At 44.7% G+C, this 20,743-nt stretch overlaps 1 protein-coding gene across 1 annotated transcript in view; it reads left to right on the forward strand.

Moving 5' to 3' along the window:
* Positions 1-14,536, forward strand: part of LOC141094286 (uncharacterized) — a 1,055,204-nt gene extending 1,040,668 nt beyond the window's left edge. The window contains exon 7 of the mRNA XM_073580123.1: positions 12,837-14,536. Coding sequence (XP_073436224.1) covers positions 12,837-13,987 — 1,151 coding nt within the window. The 3' untranslated portion in view covers positions 13,988-14,536. The remainder of the gene's footprint in view (positions 1-12,836) is intronic.
* The last annotated feature ends 6,207 nt before the right edge of the window (positions 14,537-20,743 follow it).

Raw genomic sequence — 20,743 nt, forward strand, 5'->3', positions numbered from 1 at the left:
AGATGCGAACGCCCCGACTGTAAACCTCTGATGAATGAGGAGATGCTGCCGGCGCCATCACTGATATTCACTGAAGCTGTTCTCGCAGCCAGGTTGAACTGCTGTGACCTCTGCACCATGGGATATACATTTTTCAACCTGAACGGTGCCAAGATGCACCGTCCTGGCTGAAAAACCACTGGTGAATGAGGAGCCTTGTGCGCCTGCACAATACACTTTGCCCAACTGCGGGCAAAGCCGAAAAACAGAAGTGTGCATGCGCTGGCAAATGTAGTTCCGGTACATGAGCTCATGTAAGGACAGCTGTGCGTATTTCTCTCATGTCACACGGATGGTCTGTGTGGTGTGCGATTATTTTTTCTTTTTCTCGCACCCATAGACTTGCATTGGCGAGTCTCGGCCGATATACGCAACAAATCGCAGCATGCTGCGATTTCCCTCGCACGTATAATACGACCGAGGGGAAAAAAAACTGTAATAGGATAGATTAAGAGCGGTCCGAGTGCTATGCAATGTTTTATTGCATAGCTGTTTTATTGCATAGCACTCGTCTGTATTCCTCGCTAGTATGACTCCGGCCTAAGGCTGATGTCTGAATTCCTGGGTGAATGTGGACACCTCTGTCAGCAATGCATGCATTTATGGGTAAGTAGGGACTTGCTGTAATAAAAATTACCACCTGGTGGAGGGCAGAGTGCTCGGTTAGTAAGATAACATACAAAAAACTGACTGGCATATCCAGACTAGTTTGAATAGGTGCATACCAGGAGGAGCTACCTCCATATACAAGAGCTAGAGAAATGCTTTTGGGCCCACTAGCCACAAGGTACTTACAGTTTGCATCTAGGGTAAGGTCGCTGCATACACCTGGCAGCAGAGATAGGAGTCCATAGAAGAGTTTAGGACCCTTCCTCACATCTCATGCAACCAGTGGGCTGTAGAGCTGGAACATTTGCCTTGAAGGCTGTAATAGCTGACTGCTGGAACCAGTTGTTACGTTCCTTAAAATGGAGGGGCATGACGCTGGTATGCGGTTGGTGAGATCCATGAGTAAGGAACAGGCCTGGGAGACGCTCCTCGATGCCGCTCGAGACCACTCCCTAGAGATGGTGCTGTCCTTGCAGTTCTCCACCTCCTATGTGGGAGCAGGCGATTGTGCAAGTGACAGAGTTCTGTCGCCCATTTCTATTTGTCGGGGTTCCAGCACTGCCCGTAGCCCAGGTCGCTTACACCCCAGGCACCTGGGAATCTGGCTCCAGGAAGCAGGTGGAGGTAGTCCCTCAAGCCTCCTGAGGAATGAGAAGCAGCTCACACTTGAAGATTATTGCATTACCCTCCTTATAATTTTTTTCCTGGCTTTGAATGTTCTGCAAGTTCTGCAAAGCCTTTGAGTGTAGGAGTACATCAAATGCAATTTAAAAATAATTGAATGAAGCCTGCCAGTTGTTGCCTTTCAGGGTTCTATGGATGACCATCCTTATAATGTTTTCCTTGCTTTGCACTTTCTGCAAAGCCTTTGAGTGTAGAAGTACATAAACTACACTTGCAAAATATTTAGTTTAAACAAAAATTTCTGGATTCAATTAGTCATTCATACAGTTTAACGTGCTTTGTGTAATATTAGTGTTTTAAAAAACAAAAAAAACACTTGGACGGGTACAATTTCCCAAATATGTTTGCTCCAAAAATGTACTTTTTTTTTTTTTTTTTGTCCTACATGCTGTATAACCTGCTTTGGGTGAAATTTTGTTTGCTTGAAATAAAAAAGAAAAATTGACCTGCTTAAAGTCTACAATTTTGGTTGTTCCAAAATTGGCTATTGTGATACTGTATATACTGTAGAACTTGGTTTCTGTGAAATTTCCTTAGTTAGAAATAAATTTTAAAAAATGGAATGGTACAGGTGTACACATTTGGTCCTTCGCTACTCGGTCCCCAACCGCCACTATTTGTCCCGGTGTGGCGTACCCATCTTTTACCAGCACGTGTCCACCATTATCACCCGTGCCCTTATCAATGTGGTTACTATGATTGTGCACTTAACATCCAACACGTAGACAATTGCTTGTGCTCAGGGATGCTATATTTTTCTGTCTCCCATGACTGCACATATGAGAGAGAGGAGATCCGCCCAGTCAGGACAGGAACCCTACTGAAATAAAAGGGCGGTACCTCTCCCTCGCTTCCTCTTCCCTTGCTGCCCACCCCTGTGCCAGCGTGGAAGTACAGGCAGTGCCTGTGCACTGGGCGTCGGGGGTGGAAGCACCGTCTGCGGGTCCCCAGGGGGCTCAGCGTCTATGCGGGCGTGGTTGCAGCTTGGCGGGGGTCCAGGGGCTCCTCCATGTCTGCCGAGCAGCCATCCTTCCTCTGCAGGCATCCAGATCATCCAGGAGGGGCGGTCACTTCCAGGTCGTGCCCCTCTGACGTCACGCACAAGGCACGCTGGGAATGGGCATGCCCACGTGATGTCGGGGGTGGGCGCCGGATCCAAGATGGCTGCGCCCATGAAGAAAACGCTGGCCGGTGTAAAATCATTGTGAGTGATCTACATGAATGTCACCCTTATGGTAACGGGGTCCATATTTCTGTTTGATCACTAGGGGTCGAGGAAGTCTAGCGGCGAAACAAAGAACCGAGAATGTGCCCTATGCAAAAACCCGCTGGCAGTTCAGTGGCAGAAACCTCTCTGCGCTGACTGTATAAATAAAACTATACGGGATGAGACCCCTGATTTTACTAGCCTTAGAGCCATAATACAAGAGGAGGTAAAAGGCTCCTTAAAGGCAGTCCTTAAAAAGACAGGTAAAAGAAGCCGCAAAAGGGATTCCGATTCAGAGGCCTCTCTAGTAGAGGAAGGTCGGGAAAGATCCCTGTCCCCCTGTGCCGCCTCCTCTACTCAGTCCTCAGAATCCTCCCCGGACAGTGATATAGGGGGCCGTCCGTGTTTTCCAACGGAGGATGTAGAAAAATTGGTCAAGGCTGTCAGGTCTACAATGGGCCTTGAGGAGGAAAAAACACAAGTCATTGGAGGATGTTATGTTCGGAGGGCTGGAGGAGAAGAGAAAACGCACCTTCCCTGTGAATGACAAGATAAAGGCTTTAATTGACAGGGAGTGGAAAATCCAGAGAGGTCGGGTACCTTACCTTCCACATCAAAAAGGAGGTACCCATTTGAGATGAAAGACTCAGAAACTTGGGGAAAAAGTCCCAAAAATTGATGGTGCCTTGGCTAAGTCCTCAAAAAGTTTGTCTCTACCATTAGAGTACTCGCTTGATAAAAAAGCAGATGGCTTCTTGAAACATATCTAGGAAGCATCTGTAGGTGGATTGAAACCGGCAATAGCTGGTACTTGTACCGCTCATGCCCTTATGGTCTGGCTACAACAAATAGAGGACCAGATTAAGGATAAAGTTCCTAGGGATGAGATACTATCTAACCTGACATTGGTACATGGAGAAGCGGCTTTCCCAGCAGATGCCTTGGCAGATTCCGCAAGGTTAACGGCTAGAGCGGCAGGCTTATCCAATGCGGCAAGACGAGCCCTGTGGCTTAAAGGGTGTCCGGGGGATTTGCCATCCAAACATAGACTGTGTTCCATCCCAAGTGACGGTCAATTCCTCTTTGGCAAAAAACTGGAGGAAATATTGGAGTACGCGGGGATAAGAAGAAAGGCTTTCCCCGATTTCCTGGAGAATCCAAAAAACCGTCCTTTCGGAGGATAAGATTTAACAGGGGTCGTCCCCCGGAGACAGGAAAAATTGGGACTTTAAACAAAAGAGAGGATCGGGCTACATGTCTAAAGGGCCCTCTACAGCCTCCAAAAAAATCTCCTCAATGACATCAAGTCAGAGGTAGGGGGAAGGCTTTCTCTCTTCCTCTCTGCCTGGGTAAGCATCTCCCCCAGTACATGGGTCTTAAATATAGTCAAATACTGTTTTTAAAAATAAAATTCATCCGTCCACCCAGGCAAACTTTTATAATGACAGCCCGATGGAAGTCCTAGGAGGAACAACTGGCCCTGGAGACAGAGGTCTTGGGACTATTGCAGAAACAAGTACTACAGGAAGTCCCAACTGAGGAGGAAGGAAGGGGGTTCTACTCCCCCCTCTTTTTGTAACAAAAACCAGATGGGTCATGGAGAACCATATTCAACCTGAGGAAACTCAATCAGTGGGTAGACCACTGCTCCTTCAAAATGGAGTCAATCAATACGGCCACAAAAGTCCTGTTCCAACACTGCCTCATGGCAGTGATAGACTTAAAAGATGCCTACTATCATATCTCAATCCATCGGGAGTATTGGAAGTACTTGATAGTAGCGCTCTATGTCCAAGGTCAGGTCAAACCCTATCAAAACACAGCCCTTCCGTTTGGTGAAGACTCTGGGGGCTGTAGACAGACCAAAGTGATGGCCGAAGTAATGTCATTTCTTTGCTCCCAGGCCATAGTGATCGTCCCATACCTGGATGACTTCCTTGTGGTAGGGAGGTCCGAGACCCACTGCACTCAGCAAATTTAGGAGGTGACATCAACTCTAATAGAATTAGGATGGATAGTAAACATTCCAAAGTCAAGATTAACACCAGTAAAAGTGCAATCCTTCCTAGGGTTAATACTGGACTCCGAGCGACAGCTCTGCCTCTTACCAGAGAATAAAGTGGCCAAGATAAGGGGCCTAGCTCGCACAGAAATGCAAAGGCCGGCTTTGAGACTGAGGAACGCAATGTCCCTTTTAGGCTCGTTGACATCTTGTATACCCGTGGTAGGATGGGCGCAGTTCCACCTAAGGCCTCTTTCACACTTCAGTTTTTTGTGTCAGTTAAAATCTGCCAAAAAGGCGGACAAGCGGATCCGTTCCTAACTGATGTGAACGGATGCCACGGGATCCGTTTTTTGATGGATCTGCAAAATGAGGGAATTTAAAGGAACCGCTGGCCGGGGAGAGAGAGAGAATTTTTTTTTTTTTTTTTGTGTCCGGCACCCAGACAGAATTTTGGGTTAAATCAGTGTCTGGAGGATCCGCCGCCCAAAAAAACGTTGCAAGCTCCGTTTGGAAATCTTTGAGGATGTTGACGGACACCAACATTGTGGCGGATCCTCACAAAAAACGGATGCAACGGACGGCAATCCGTCAAGGTCCGCCAATAATGAAAGTCAATGGGGAAAAAAACGGATCCGCAAAGAAAAATGGCGGATCCGTTTTTTTTCCAAATCGGCGGATCTTCGTCAAAAATGGAAGTGTGATAGAGGCCTAAGACAGCTGCAGTGGGAAGTTCTGTCAGCACAGAAACAATTGAAAGGGCGTTTAGAAGAACTATATCTCTCCAAGGCTGTAAGAGAGTCCCTACTCTGGTGGAAGGTAGAGTGTCTGACAGCTGGTGTCCCGTGGCAAAAACTAGTCGAGGACATCATTACAACCGACGCGAGTGCTATAGGGTGGGGAGCACACCTAAGATCCCACTCAATACAAGGGACCTTTTCTCGCTAGAAAGGGATCATGTTCAAATGTGAAGAAGGAACTGTGGGCAGTGGAGAAGGCCGTGAAACATTTTCTCCCCTTACTTCGGGGCCGCCACACTCGAGTCATGACGGACAATCGTGCAGTGGTAGCTTACATCAACCAATGGGGGGTACGAGATCCTGAGGCCTCATGGAAATATCAAACCTACTTTTCCAGTTAGCAGAACAACACCTGTTGTCCATCACTGCACTACATATAAGGGGCGTTGAAAATATACAAGCAGACCTCCTGGGTCGCAGGGGGAATGGCCCCTAAACCCCCAGGTTTTCCAACAAATAGCGCAAGCTTAGGGCAAACCAGAGATAGACCTGTTTGCCACCTCACACAACAGGAAAGTCAGGAAGTCCTGCTCACTAAACCTAAAAGAACATCCATTCGCAGTAGATGCTCTACAAATACCCTTGAACTTCTCCCTGGCCTACGCGTGCTCCCCAATAACGATGATTCCGATAGTCCGGAAAATCGGGGAAGACTGGGTGAGACTAATTCTCATAGCTCCATTCTGGCCGAGGAGGCCTTGGTTCTCCCTTCTGAGACTCATGTCAGTAACAGATCCATGGATCTTACCGGAGGTTCTAGACCTGCTTTCCCAGGAATCAGTGGACCACTCTCAGGTGAAGGGCTTCCATCTGGCAGTCTGAAATTTGAGAGGGCGCTACTGAGTTGACAGGGATTCTCACCAGGGTTAGTCTCCACCCTGTTGAAGAGTAGGAAACCTATAACATCCAGAATCTACGGTAGAACATGGAAAAAGTTCCTTGACTTCTTGGGGGAACCTTTTAGGAGATGTAGCTCCATTGGGACCTATCCTAGAGTTTCTATAGGTGGGGCTGCAACTCAGTTTAGCAACCAGCACCCTCAAAGTCCAAGTCTCAGCTCTGGGGGCCCTATACAAGTGCAACCTAACGTCCAATAGGTGGGTGTCCCGCTTCATAAAATCTTGTGGTAGGTCTAGGCCGGTCATCATCCCAAAGATACCACCCTGGAACCTAAATCTAGTCTTGGAAGATTTAACCACTTTGAGCCATTTCAGGAGTTGTCATCAAAACTACTCACACTGAAAACAGTATTACTAGTAGCCTTAACATTGGCCCGTAGAGTGAGCGACCTACATTCTCTGTCTATATGCCCTCTATATACTCAGATTTTTGATGACAGGCCGGATCTGGTCTTAGAACCACTCTGTCTCCCCAAAGTGGTCCTTAAGTTCCATAGAACTCAGGAGATCTCCTTGCCATCATTTTGTGATAATTCTAGAAACCCTGGGGAGCAAAAGTTTCATGCGTTGGATGTAAGGAGGGCCATACTACAAAATATGTCAGTGAATAGTCAGTGGAGGAAAGATCAGTCCCTGATTATAGCCTTTCAGGGTAGTAGGAAAGGGTACGGGGTAGCTAAGAGTACCATTGCCAGATGGATCAGGGAGGCCATTATGTTATCCTACTCTGCAAGTGGCACTCCGGTTCCAGAAGCCATCAAGGCTCACTCCACCAGAGCCATGGCTACCTCCTGGGCAGAGAAGGCTGAGGTATTGATTGAACAGATTTGTAAAGCCGCTACTTGGTCCTCACCTTCAACCTTTTTCAAGCTGTACTGACTTGATCTATCTTCCCCTACTGACCTAACCTTTGGTAGAAGGGTGCTACAAGCTGTGGTCCCTCCCTAAGGTGTCTAATTCTTCCAAAGTCTCGTGCTGTCATGGGAGACGGGAAAACACCAAGGTTGCTTACCGGTAGCCGTTTTTTCCAGAGTCCATGACAGCACCTGTATATTCCCCCCCTTATCACTCCTTTGGTGTGCACTATAGTTTGGGTGCTTTTTTAGTTAAATATAATGTGGTGATAGTTTTACCATATGTACTAACCTGGGGGGCCTCTCATGCTCTGTAAACCAACTGAAGTGAGGGAGAGGTACCACCCTTTTATTTCAGTAGGGTTCCTGTCCTGACTGGGCAGATATTGTCTGTGTGCCGTCATGGGCTCTGGAAAAAACGGCTACCGGTAAGTAACCTTGGTGTTTCCCTAATGGTACGCTGAGTGAATATTGTAGAGGCTGGGCCCTAGTCCCACCCTGGCATGGCACATGTGCTACCGATGTAGAGGATTGCTGGCCCTATTTCTTTCAAGGTTTCCCCCACTTCCTACTCCAGTTCCTGCAGCCCCTAATGCTCATCTGTCATCTTTGATTTGCTATCTCAGAGCATTATGTCCACATCATCTGGAAACTCTGCAGCACTGCCTTAGCAAAGCGGAAACAGACTCCACTGAAGCTCATTTGTCTAGTAGACAAACCACACACCGCTGCAGAGTTTGTTATGAATGAGTCACCGAGGAGGAAAAAACGGAAAGCAAGCTAAGCCCAGAAAACCGGAGCGGTTGATAACTAGCGGATTGCAGACCCCGATCCTATCCACAACAACTAGCAGTAGCCGTGGAGCGTGCCTACGGTGGTCCTAGACGCCTCGTCATGGCCGGACAACTAAAGCCTAAAGAAAGGGAAAATCTAAACTGCCCCAGAGCAGACCCCAAAGCAATAGACAGCCCCCAACATGTATTGTCGGTGAAACAAGATGAAAACACAGACCCAGGTAGAAAGATAGGCTGAGCAAACGATGGGGCCCTCGCTAACTAGAAAGGACAGGAAAGAAAAGCTGCTGTCTGCAATCACGCAAAAAACCCTGCCAAAAAGAATGTCCAACACGTCTGATAGAAAAAGGCCCTGAAGTCACTAGACTTCAAATCCCTATATCAGCACTCAGGTGTATTCTGAAGATAGAGCAAAAGAGATCAACTGATCAGAGACAAAAATGGGGATTCAGCCCAGTCCCAGCCAGGGCTGGCTGAACACAAAATCTAAGTAAACCAGACAAAACCTCATATGAAAAATAGCAGAGAAAACTTAGCTTTAGGAAGGCAGGAACTAAACTGGAAACCAGGAGCCACAGTCAGGAAAAATCACCAGCAAGAAACTAGGGAGTTGGCTGCCTTAAATCCAATCGGAAACTCCTGATGTCCAATCGCAGTCCTCTTCCTCAGGTGGCCGGTCTCTGCCATTTAGATCAGCTTCATTACCTCCCTTCACCAACAGAGGGAGTCCAGATAGAGAACTCACTACTCCTCTGTCAGCACAGCCAGCTCCATAACCCTCACCAGAAGCCAGAGGCAAACCCGAAAATTAGCTCACAACAAGAGTTATTGAAAAGAATAACACCAGACAGAGCTGTGGCTCTCGCCACAGACCCTACTAAATGTCAAGCTCACACATGCACCATTCTTGTGTAAGGTGACTGAGCGAGGTAGTTGTTGGCGAGCTGCTGCTTCTGCACACTCTGGCACCCTACAGACAAAACATGTCCCATTCCCAGAGTGCTGCTGTGTGTGGGGTACATCACACTTGCTTGTGGCCCATATTCCTCCACTAACTCTATGCTCCTGTAATAATTATGAAGTACTATGGAACCTGATTCTGTAGGATAAAATGAATCTGAGACCAAAGTTGAAGCAAATAAACTTTATTTAGCAAAACAAGGAGTATAACATAAACTAACAGACAATCCTGAAATTACAGCGAAGTGCACAGCATAAATCTGCTAATACAAGCAAGTTCAGCACTTACATGAAGCCGAGTGCGACCGAGCATCTGGTCAAAGTATGCCTCATGGGCACCTATTTCCACAAGTCGGCTATAGCTACCGCTGTTCTGGCAGTGTTTCAGCAGCACAGCTCACCGATTCCTTTGCAACGTGACCATGCATTGGAATGCCATACTGCACATGATGGCAAGGCTTTGTGAGCAGCAGAGACCAGTTGTGAAATACCAGCTTCAACATGCTTGGTATTCTGGTCAGACTCCGCACATAACCACTGAACAGTGGGCATGGGTGTCTGACATGTTTGCGCTTCTTCAAGACTTTGAGAACTTCCCAAAGATGGTGAGCAGTGAGGACGCCATCATCAGCACAATGATTCCTCTTCTGTGCCTACTTAAACAGTTGCTGCTGACAAACATGAAGTTTTGCATGCAGACCAGGTGGAGATGGAAAAAGACATGAAGCTGGGAGATACTGCCCAGCCCAGCCTCATTTAATCTGCTCAGTGCCGATTGGCTAAAAATGAAGAGGAGGAACAGGAGTACAACAAAGGCTAGTACACACACAAGTTTCCTATGTGGATGGGCTGAGGAGGGCAATGCATAGGAAGAGATTGGAGGATATGGGGAGTAGTCATGATGGAGACAGGAAAGTGTTGGCTATAGGGAACTTGGCACATATGGCAGACTTTCTACTTTCTGTACTGCTGCCTTTCCCGTGACCCTCGTGTTATATTCATTTTAGCCAAAAGAGAGTACTGGTTGTATACCTAAATAAAATGGGAATGGTTGGTGATATCAACTTCCCGTTTGTGGCACATTAGTATATACGGGAGGGGGGGAAACTTTTCAAAATGGGTGGTGACCATAGCGGCCATTTTGAAGTCAGCAATTTTGGATCCAACTTTATTTTTTTCGGCGGTGTTGCTATCAGTGTGTCAAGAGTGGGAGAAGAGGGTTTCATTGACAATCCAACACAATGGGCAGCACTTTGAACACATTTTATAAGTGGTCATAAACTTGTAAATAGCTCATGAAAGAATAAAGTTACGTTAAAACCAAGCACACCATTGTCTTTCTGGTGAAAATCTCAATAAGTTTGAGGTGTCAAATGACCCTCTTCCCATTGGACTACATACAAATGCATTTGTAGTTACCATGAAGACCGGCACGAAGTAGCATCCTTTCATCTCCTTGGCAATAGCTGGGGTTAAGATGATCCTTGAAGCTTGGGCGTACCGGAAGGGACGCGTGTGTGTCACTTCGGCCGTGATGCGTTCCAGCAAGCAGGAGGGAGGAGTGTATTACCCTGCATGCGTTCCACTCACCGGAAGAATGCGATTAGGCTTCCCGGGACAGCTGCACGCAGCACCTTTAGCAGCTTTACACAATGAGGCTCGACAAACAGCTCCCCTGATGAGTCTGAGACGAAACGGAAAGTCGTTCTTGGAACATCCGCCATATGCTGCATGATGGAGAAAAGTGGTATTGACAACCCCATTTACATTTGGTGAGAGTGTTCCAATTTATTACTAATTTGGCTTTCGGTAGAAGTCCTATTCTGTGTGCCCACGAACCTGTGGTAGGGACTCCCATTGTGCTATAATGCAGTGATTGATGAGAGATCTTGTAATCTGCATGGAGCCTATGGGGATGTCCTTGGCTTGTGATTATGTGATTTAGGGAATACAAATCTTTAATCCAATTTTGGGCATATAATAATTTTCTGCATTCAGTGAGAGGGATACCAGTTGGAAGAATATTGGTGACAACCCTCCTTGTTGGTGTTCCTAAGTAAATCTCCCGATTTGCATTATACAAATCTTACTCAATTATATCAGGCTATGAGCCCTATGACTAATACATGGTAAGGCCTGGTATGTAGTAGATTACGGATGACACCATGGTTCCTGTATGTGGATTGGCACGGGCCTCAATAAAATGGTCGTACATCTGTTCATATGTTGATATAGTGCCACAACACAATTGGCAATTGAGATTTTGTACCATGGATTCAATCCATATATAGAATACACACAGTTGTTTCCATTTTTCTATTTTTTTTTTTTTCACAATTTTGCACTAGAGCAGTTTTTAATAGGTCCCATTTCTTGGTACCTTTTTAGTGTTGCTTATTCATAAAGGCTATATTTTATCTGATCCTCTTCTAAAATTGTTTGTTAATTTGGGTCCATTTCCTAGCTGAATATTCACATCGCGTATAGCTTTGAGTTTAGGAGTACCACTGCATGAAAATTTTAACAGAATGTGTAGGAGGACCTCCCTTATGTCTAATACAGGGTGCATCGGAGTCCCTCATTTTTGGCACTACTTGCTTTCTTCATAAATGACACTGAAATTTCCAAGTTTTTAAATAAAAATAATTTCCCTTTTACTATAAATTCTAATATTTTAGTAAATACTTTAATTTTGCCTTGTATACAAGTCATTATACAGTAAAAAATTGTTTTGTAACTTTTTTGACTCCACGCAGCCGCATATTTCGCGACTGTTGGCCACACAACATGCGGGGATTACCAAGCCACATACTGTAATTGCTCAAGAGACATTTCACCATTAGTTACTTGTGTTTTACTGATGAAGACTGTTGAGTTTGATTATTTCAGTATCTATACTATAGTTTTTGACTACAGAAGTTAGTTCCCCAAATACTCTGATTTAACCACTTCCCACAGCCAGTTTTATCTTCCTAATCAGGTCCCATATTTCAAATTTGACATGTGTTACTTTATGTGGTGATAACTATTTGATGAATTACAAAGTTAATAGGAAACAAATGGACCTTACAAATTATTTTCCAACTTCTCTTGAATCCAACAATACTTTATATACTGTTGTAATCCACTGTCTGGGCACATGGCGGAGTCAAGATGAGAAGGAGCGCCATTTAGCTATTTGAATGTAAATCTTGCTGGAATAGTTTGGAGACACAATATATCCGGGGCCCTGTTCATAGTCACCTGGCAGCTCAAAAGATGGCTACTACGAACAGGCTTGGTGCTATCTATTCCGTTTTCCATATACCAGGGATTGCCTTGCTTATCATTTTTTAAAGGATACACATGGATTTGGACTTACACAGAGACCCCTAGGCTTGGGCCACATTGTTACCTGCTGTTCTGTTGTGTGAGATGGGAAGAGTAGTCGGGTTGCCGGGTCAGAAACAGGAAGGCAGAGAAAATATCAAATCAGAAGACGCAAGAGTAGTCAGTAACCAGGCCAGGGTCACAATAGGTAATTAATAAAAAAAAGCCGGGAGCTGAGCACAGAGGACTGAACCAGAGAAAACAAGCTTGTATCTGTCACCTTCCGGCAGAGCTGATATTGCTGGATTGGTTTACAGAAGCCATGCTGCTTTTCAAAAGACTTTGAGCCACTAATAATGTGGAAACCTGTTTTTCCACTGACAGATGATGTACCTGAGTGGGGACTTTTTTTCAGGTGACTAGAGTTTTTATTGGTATTTTGCCTACAATAGTTTGGTGGCTTTTTATTCGATATTTGGGAAGCAGAGTGAACAAACAGTTGAGCTCCACGATCCACTCGTTCATCTTATGAGGTTATTAGCCTATGAACTGTCATTGTCTTGGAAAATCAATATTTTTACATAAATTGCTATTTTTACAGACCGTTTAAGTAGAAATGTAGAAAAATTAAGTCAAGGATATTTTATTCAAAATTAATTATTGATTTTTTTCTTGGCAGATGACTGTACCAGGAGATCAGAGGGACAACTGGCATCTTCAATTTTTAAATTAGATGGTCTTGAGATTCCACAGGATAAAATTAAAGTGACTGCTATTACTCCAGATATACCATCATCCCTTCACAGCGATAATCTCTCATCTGATCCTTTCAAACAGATCCTGTCTTCTGATTCATTACAGACTACTAAGGAAAATCAAAGTCACAAAACAAGCATTAGAAAACTAACTGTTCACAAAGCAAAAAAATCATTTTCAGGTTTAGAATATGGAAATAGTTTTCCTTTAGAAAAATCTTTTCTTAAACATCAAATCATTCACACAGTAGAAAATAACTATTCTCTGGTTAGTCAGCAGAGAACTCACACAGGTGAGAAGCCATTTTCATGTTCAGAATGTGGGAAATGTTTTACACAGAAATCAAATCTTCTCAAACATCAGAGAATTCACAAAGGAGAAAAGCCTTTTTCATGTTCAGAATGTGGGAAATGTTTTACACAGAAAACAAGTCTTGTCGTACATCAGAGAACTCACACAGGGGAGAAGCCATTTTCATGTTCACAATGTGGGAATTGTTTTAGACATATATCGCATCTTAGCACACATCAGAGAATTCATACAGGGGAGAAGCCATTTTCATGTTCAGAATGTGGGGAATGTTTTAACCGGAAAGCTCATCTTGATAAACACCAAAGAACTCACACAGGGTTGAATCCATTTGTATGTTCAGAATGTGGGAATTTTTTTACAGAGAAATCAAGTCTTGTCTACCATCAGAGGACTCACACAGGGGAGAAACCATTTTCATGTTCAGAATGTGGGAAATGTTTTACAGGTAAATCACATCTTATCACACATCAGAGAATTCATACAGGGGAGAAGCCTTTTTCATGCTCAGAATGTGGGAAATGTTTTGTAGCTAAATCAAATCTTGATTCACATCAGAGAACTCACACAGGGGTGAAACCATTTGTATGTTTAGAATGTGGGAAATCTTTTGTAACTAAATCAAATCTTGATGGACATCAGAGAACTCACACAGGGGTGAAGCCATTTTCATGTTCACAATGTGGAAAATGTTTTGTGAAGAAGTCATCTCTTCTTAGACACCAGATCGGTCACAAATGGGAGAAGCCTTTTTTATATTCTTAATGTGGTAACTATTTTGCTTGAAAATCAACTCTTAATAAACATCACAGCAGCCACACAGGAGAGAAGCTCTTTTTATGTTCAGAATGTTGGAACTGACAACCTCTTGTCATTCCTCATGTTTGGCCTCGTTAAAATAAATAAATTAATCTCCGCTTCCATGCCGACGCTGTTTCAGCAGTGTCGGGACTCACATTCCCGAGGCTCACGTGAGGTTGTTACGACACACTAGCCTGGCTCCCAATCAGTGCCAGCTATACTGTCCCCGCCTTTGGATGTATTGAATATCAACTGGAAGCCAGGGCTGAGGCTGCTCTCCGACTTACTTGTGATTTTTATTTGTCTGAAGGTGAGGATGGTGATGCCAGTGCTGAGTGAGGGCAGGTTTCATATGATGTAACAACCTCACAGGAACCCCAGGAACACAAGTGCCGACACCGCTGGAAAATGCAACACAGAGATTCAATTACCATACCCAGAGTGTGAAAAATGATTTACTGGAAAATCGTATTTTATTGATCATCAAAAATAATAATAAATTTTATTTCTATAGCGCTGACATATTCCTTAGCACTTTAAATTTCAGAGGGGCCTTGTAAAGATGATAGACATTACAGCATAACAATAATCACATAGATCATAACAGATACCAAGAGGAATGAGGGCCCTGCTCACAAGCTTACAATCTATGAGGAAAGAGGTAGACACGAAAGGTGGGTGGTAATTGCCCTGATTGTTTGGACCAGCTATAATGTTAAGTGTGTAACAGTACAGACAAAGAGGGCTAATAGATGCATAAATCATGTGGGAACATGATGCGGGGAACCTTGTTGTTGTAAAACTTTTGACTGCCACACAGGGATAGATTAGGTTAATGTGTTGAGGCGGTAGGCCAGTCTGAATAAATGAGTTTTCAGGGCACGCTTAAAATTGTAGGGATTTGGGGACTAATCGTATTGACCTGGGAAGTGCATTCTAAAGAATTGGCGCAGCACGTGTAAAGTCTTGGAGATGGGAGTGGGAGGTTCTGATTATTGAGGATGCTAACCTCAGGTCATCAGCAGAACGGAGGGCATGGGTAGGGTGGTAGAAGAGATCTAGGGTGGTGCTGAGTCACGGAGAGCTTTGTGGGTGAGGGTAATAAGTTTGTTATGGATTCTAGAGTGGATGGGTAGCAAGTATAATGACTGGCACAAGGTAGAGGCATCGGTGTAACGATTGGTGAGGAATATGATCCTGGCTGCAGCATTCAAGAAAGATTGAAGGGGGTTGAGTTTGGTAAGAGGGATACTGATTATAAGAGAGTTACAATAGTCCAGACGAGAATGAATAAGAGAAACAGTAAGAGTTTATGCGGAGTCAAAAGTAAGAAAAGGTCAAATTCTACAAATGTTTTTGAGGTGCAGATAACAAGAGTGAGCCAGTGATCGGATGTGGGGGGCAAAGGAAAGTTCGGAGTCAAGTATGACCCCAAGACAGCGGGCATGTTGCTGGGGAGTAATAGTGGAACCACACACGGAAATGGCAATGTCAGGTATAGGTACATTAGTAGCGGGAGGAAACACAAGGAGTTCAGTCTTTGACAGGTTCAGCTTCAGATATAGTGAGGATCTGATGTTTAGACAATCGCTGGTGTTTTCTAGAAAGGCAGGCGTGATGTCAGGAGAAGAAGCGTATAAAATAACTCAGACTGGGAGAAATATGTTATTGACAAATTGTTTAAAAATAAAAAAAGCCGTATAAATAAGAAAGGGAAATTACTTTACAACTAACCAGTTTTTTTACTCTAAAGCACTGTTATAGAAAACATTAAAATCCAAAGCAACACCTGCCTCTAATCCCTAAATCAGTAGTGGTCAGATCGCTGACACCAGCAATGTCATGTTTACTATCTATATGGAAAGGTAAAATCGCAATAAAAAAATATAGCGGCGATGTTGAACTTCTGCGGTCTTCAGGAGTGAAGCTATTGTTAATGCTGGGAATTTTATAAAATCCTGAAGGGCTGAGAACATCCCACAACCCGGCCCACGTGAGGTCATCAAGGAGGGGTGTCTGGGTGTAATTTAGGTGCTGATAAAAGGTCAAGGCTAATTATGATCTGGGTTCATGCAAAAAGATATATATCAGTGTATGCACACTCCCGATCACTGGACGTTCCCAATCGCTGTGTTCTCCTTCGCTAAGCCAAATCATCTCTGTGATCACCATAGTAAGTTTCCGGTTTTGATCTTGATTCTTTTATGCCCTGTATGTGCTGTATTGTTTGTCCCCTCTGTAAATTTTTTTTTTTTTTTTTTAAATCAGATACATTTTTAGTGAATTTTTCAACATAAAACACCCATTCAAACCCTCCACCTTCTTGTTCCGGACCACATAGCAATTAGCAAGTATCTTATTATATTAATCACCATATATAAGCTGAATACAGCAATCTGTACACTCCTGTGCAAATAAACATGAAGAGGAAGTCTCACGTCTCCAGTTCTTTAGTTATCACCTGAAGCAGGAAGGACATTATGGAAACAGATTTTATATGCATCACTCCAAGGACCTTAATCGGACATATCTCGCTCGAGCCCGGGAGCAGCTTAAGCTGTTGCTATTGTGGGGCTAAAAAGTACAGCCACGGGTTAGCGACAGCCAATCCCCCCGCCTCCTTCCCCCTCTGTAATGTGACATATTTAATCCGAGCTGTGCCTTTTTTCCAAATTAATTCTCTGAGCAATCCACCCCTGGCGATATGGATGACATATTACAGCTGGGGCATGAGAATCATTTTACCCAGATTTGTGCGACCCACTACTGGTGATGGTAATTTACACCAGGTGTTGATTTTTGCTTGGAATTTCATGTATAGCAGATCCAAATTCAGTGGTATAAACTACTGTATAAGCCGAGATTTTCAGCCCATTTTTTGGGCTGAAAGTCTCCCTCTCGGCTTATACAAGAGTCATATACGGGGGTCAGTGGGGGAGTGGGGGTGTCAGAGACCATACTCACCCCCTCCTGGCACGGTCTCTTCAGCCCCTGCTTCCCCCATGATCTCAGCATCCCAGCTGTTCCTGCATTCAGCGGTCACGTGGTACCGCTCATTAAACTCATGAATATGTGCATATTAGTGTTGTTTCTAAATGATTATGAACATGTTTTCTTTGCATTATTTGAGGTCTGAAAGCACTGGATTTTTTTTCTTATTTTGATCATTTTTCATTTTCAGAAAAAAAATACAAAATTTATTGCTTGGAAATTCAGAGACATGTTGCCAGTAGCTTATAGATTAAAATAACAATTTACATTTTAGTCAAAAATATACCTATAAAGATAAAAGTCAGGCAAACTGAACATTTGAAAGTGGTCTCTTAATTTTTGCCAGATCTGTATACTCATATATACTCACATTGCTTAAAATGGCTGACATGAACCAGACAGACTGATTGGTACTTTCCAGGCAAAAAAAAAGAGGAACACCAGATGTGCCCAGTGCTGTGTCAGTCAATATCTCAATTTTTAGCTTAGTTGCAGAAAAAGGTGACCGTTACACTTTAGTTTCTTAAATCGGCATTTATATATGTCTTGATCACAATATTCCATATATATTTAGATAGCCAATAACTGAAGCTCAACAATATGGTAATTAACTAACTAACCACTCTTTTCTGTACGCAATAATAAAAGCATGTATGTACAATAAAGTTTTGCAATATTGATGGAATGTTATTCTGTCACTGTGCGTGTGTACAGTGTCATTCTTGAGCGCTCAAAATACTCAGTCTAATTGGGAGCGGCCGCAGCACACACAGGGATAAATTTATCCTAACCAAATTTCCTTCACTTCTGGTGCCCAATGTTGGTCAGTGGACGAAACGCACAAGCACCCTGCTGCCCGGAGAGACGGGATGTCGGCCACGGCCTTAGCACATGGGATGGAGACTGCAGCTTCATAAGTACGGTAAAAAAACTTGTCATCTTACCTAAATGTCACCGGTGCCCAGTCCGGGTCTATACCTTTGCTGGTCAGGTGTGGTCACCACCGCATTCCCAGGTAGTGTAAAAAGTCCACGCCCTTATCCAAACGCTGGGATATAAGCCAAGGTGTCTGCTGCATACCATGCATGTGTTTTGTTTTATTTGTGTAGATCCAGGAGATGGTTGGAACGGTGACTGATTTTGCTTGTGGTTGCTGGGAAACCAATAACAAGAGGTCAAATCACTCAATAAGTTATCACAAATTCCCATGCACCAAAGGGTTAGGCGCTACCAGATTTCCAGTCACGGATGGTGATAACTTAGAGGGATATCACAGATTCCCGTAGCTGGTGAGCCAGGCAGGACACCCAGAGCGCAGGGTGGTAGTCCCATGCATTTTAGTGCCCTGTGCGATTGGCAGTTGTCAGTTACCAGAACGGTTTGCATGTGTCACAGAATAATAAATATTGCTTTGATTCTCCCAGACGTCTATTCATTCATGTTTGTAAGGTACTGTCACTTTAAATTTTAGAAGTTGTAACAAAGGGTTTTTTCTTTTTGTGCACTTCCCCTTGGCTATTAGCAGGGAAATATCTCTGAATCACACTGTCACATCTGTTTTTTGTCCACTTCCTTTTTTTGGATTCTGAGATTTCTAGCTGTAGTGTGGCGTAGAAACAGAAACTGAGCTGTATCTGTGACTGTGCTGTGTGATACCTGTTTTTAGATACGTGACTTTAGTGACTCTTAGATACACCAGCAGAGAAAAAGGGGAAGTAAGTGCCAGCAGTGAAAAAGAGGAATTGAGCGCGTCCAAACACAAAGTGTTAGAAGCTGTATCAACTTTTTGAAGTTTTTGGAATAGACTCAGTAGGTGGGCAAACAAGAGGGCATTAAGTATGTGAAGAATTTTAGACAGTTGGTTAAAGTATGTGGGATTCACAAGGAAGGTAGAAAGCAGGCTGTGGAATGGTATGACGTATTGAAAAGGAAACAAAAGAAAGTTAGTTGATGTTAAGTTGCTGGCTGACACAAATGTGTGGTATAAAGTAGCAGCAGACTTGCATTGTTTAGGAGGTACAGAAAGTTATGGGAACAAACCAGGAAATGGTTTATTATGTATGTGTAAAAAAAAAAAAGTGTTAAGCCATCAGTGCCCCCCATATGTGGTGGGAAATGTTGGAGATGTGCAGTCTACTCAACAAAATTCATGGTATAGGACATTTTGCACAGAGTGTGGGCTCCCTGCACCTCCCTACAGGGAGAATGTCATGGTCCAGGTTGGATTATGACAGATAAATGCACTAGTAACCTTTTTTCCTTCACCCATGACAGCACCACATGAGAGAGGGATCCGCCCCGCCAGGACAGGAACCTACTGAAACATAAGGGGCGGCACCTCTCCCCCGCTTCAGTTGGGTTCCTGTCCTGGAAAGGAATCCCTCTGACAGCGGCGGTGCCTGTCAGGATGAAAAGACCCAGGGCCGTCCCGGCGTGTAAAAATGCAGGGCTGGCTTACCTGCGACGCTGGCCGTCGGCAGCTGGTAGCGCAGTCCCCGGGGTTTTCCTCATACGGGCCCCGGGTTCGTGCGGGCACGTTCCGATGTCCTCCCTTCAGAGGTTCCTCCCTGTGCCGCCCTCCCCCTGAGCGCGCACCCGTTCCTTCCCCTGCATGCAGGGGAAGCCGGGGGCAGAGACTGGCGTCTGACGTGGAAGCGGCTGACGTCATCAAGACGCGACGGTCATGGCGCCGGGTGCGACGCCGGCCAGGAGAAGCGGCTGGCGGTCGTGGGGGGGAGGGGTAATGAGGGGCTCACTCACCGCATAAAAGAAGGAGCAGAAGCGGCTGCAGGGGCAACAATGGCGTCTCAGGAGGATCGCTCACCGTCCCCATTGTCTCTGCCCCCATCGCAAGCTTCTGGTCGCAAGAGCCGCTCGAGCGGCAAAAGCAGCAGCCGTCCGAGTCACCGATCGAGGGATTCATCGAGATCAAAAGAGCGCAGAGCGCACGCTCCTTCGCAGCCCCAGAGCCCGGTATCCGTCTTTCCTGGGTGGTGAGTGATCTCCGTGAAAGTTAGACAATAATAGGCTTTCCTATGTCTTGTCTTTTTTTTTTAGGGCAAAAAAGCTATAAGCAAAAAGAAAAATAGAGAATGTGCCATATGCCACAGCCCTTTAGCAAGAGACTACCAAAAGGACTTATGTGTCAGCTGTATCCAGCGGACTATGGCTGAAGAGGTGCCGAGCCTGGCAACAAACCTCAGATCGATGATAAAATCTGAGGTACAGGGCTCACTTAAAAAATTGTTAAAAAAGAAGAGTAAGAGTAGGAAAGCCTCCCCGAGTTCCTCGTCAGGCTCCTCCTCTTCGGAGTATCAAGTTGAGCACGGGTCATCTTCATCCTCAGACAGTGATACGGGGGCAGACCTTGCTTTCCCGTAGAAGATACGGACGCTCTCCTTAAAGCCATCAGGTCCACTATGGGCCTGCAAGAGGAGAAGGTAGAGAGATCACTGGAGGATGTAATGTTTGGCGGCCTGCAAGAAAGGAAGAAGCGTACCTTTCCGGTCAATGACAAGATTCAGGCCCTAATCGAAAGAGAATGGAAGAAACCGGAGAAGTCAGGTAGCCTTCCCTCCTCTTCAAAGCGTAGATACCCCTTTGAGGCTAAAGACACGGACGTCTGGGACAAGGTCCCAAAGATTGACGCAGCAGTGTCTAGGTCTTCCAAGAAGTCGGCCCTGCCCCTGGAGGATTCAGGGGTTTTGAGAGATCCCTTGGATAAAAAAG

The sequence above is a fragment of the Dendrobates tinctorius genome, unplaced genomic scaffold (assembly GCF_039654945.1).
Source record: "Dendrobates tinctorius isolate UK_male_01 unplaced genomic scaffold, ASM3965494v1 ptg000063l, whole genome shotgun sequence".
Lineage (NCBI taxonomy): Eukaryota > Metazoa > Chordata > Amphibia > Anura > Dendrobatidae > Dendrobates > Dendrobates tinctorius.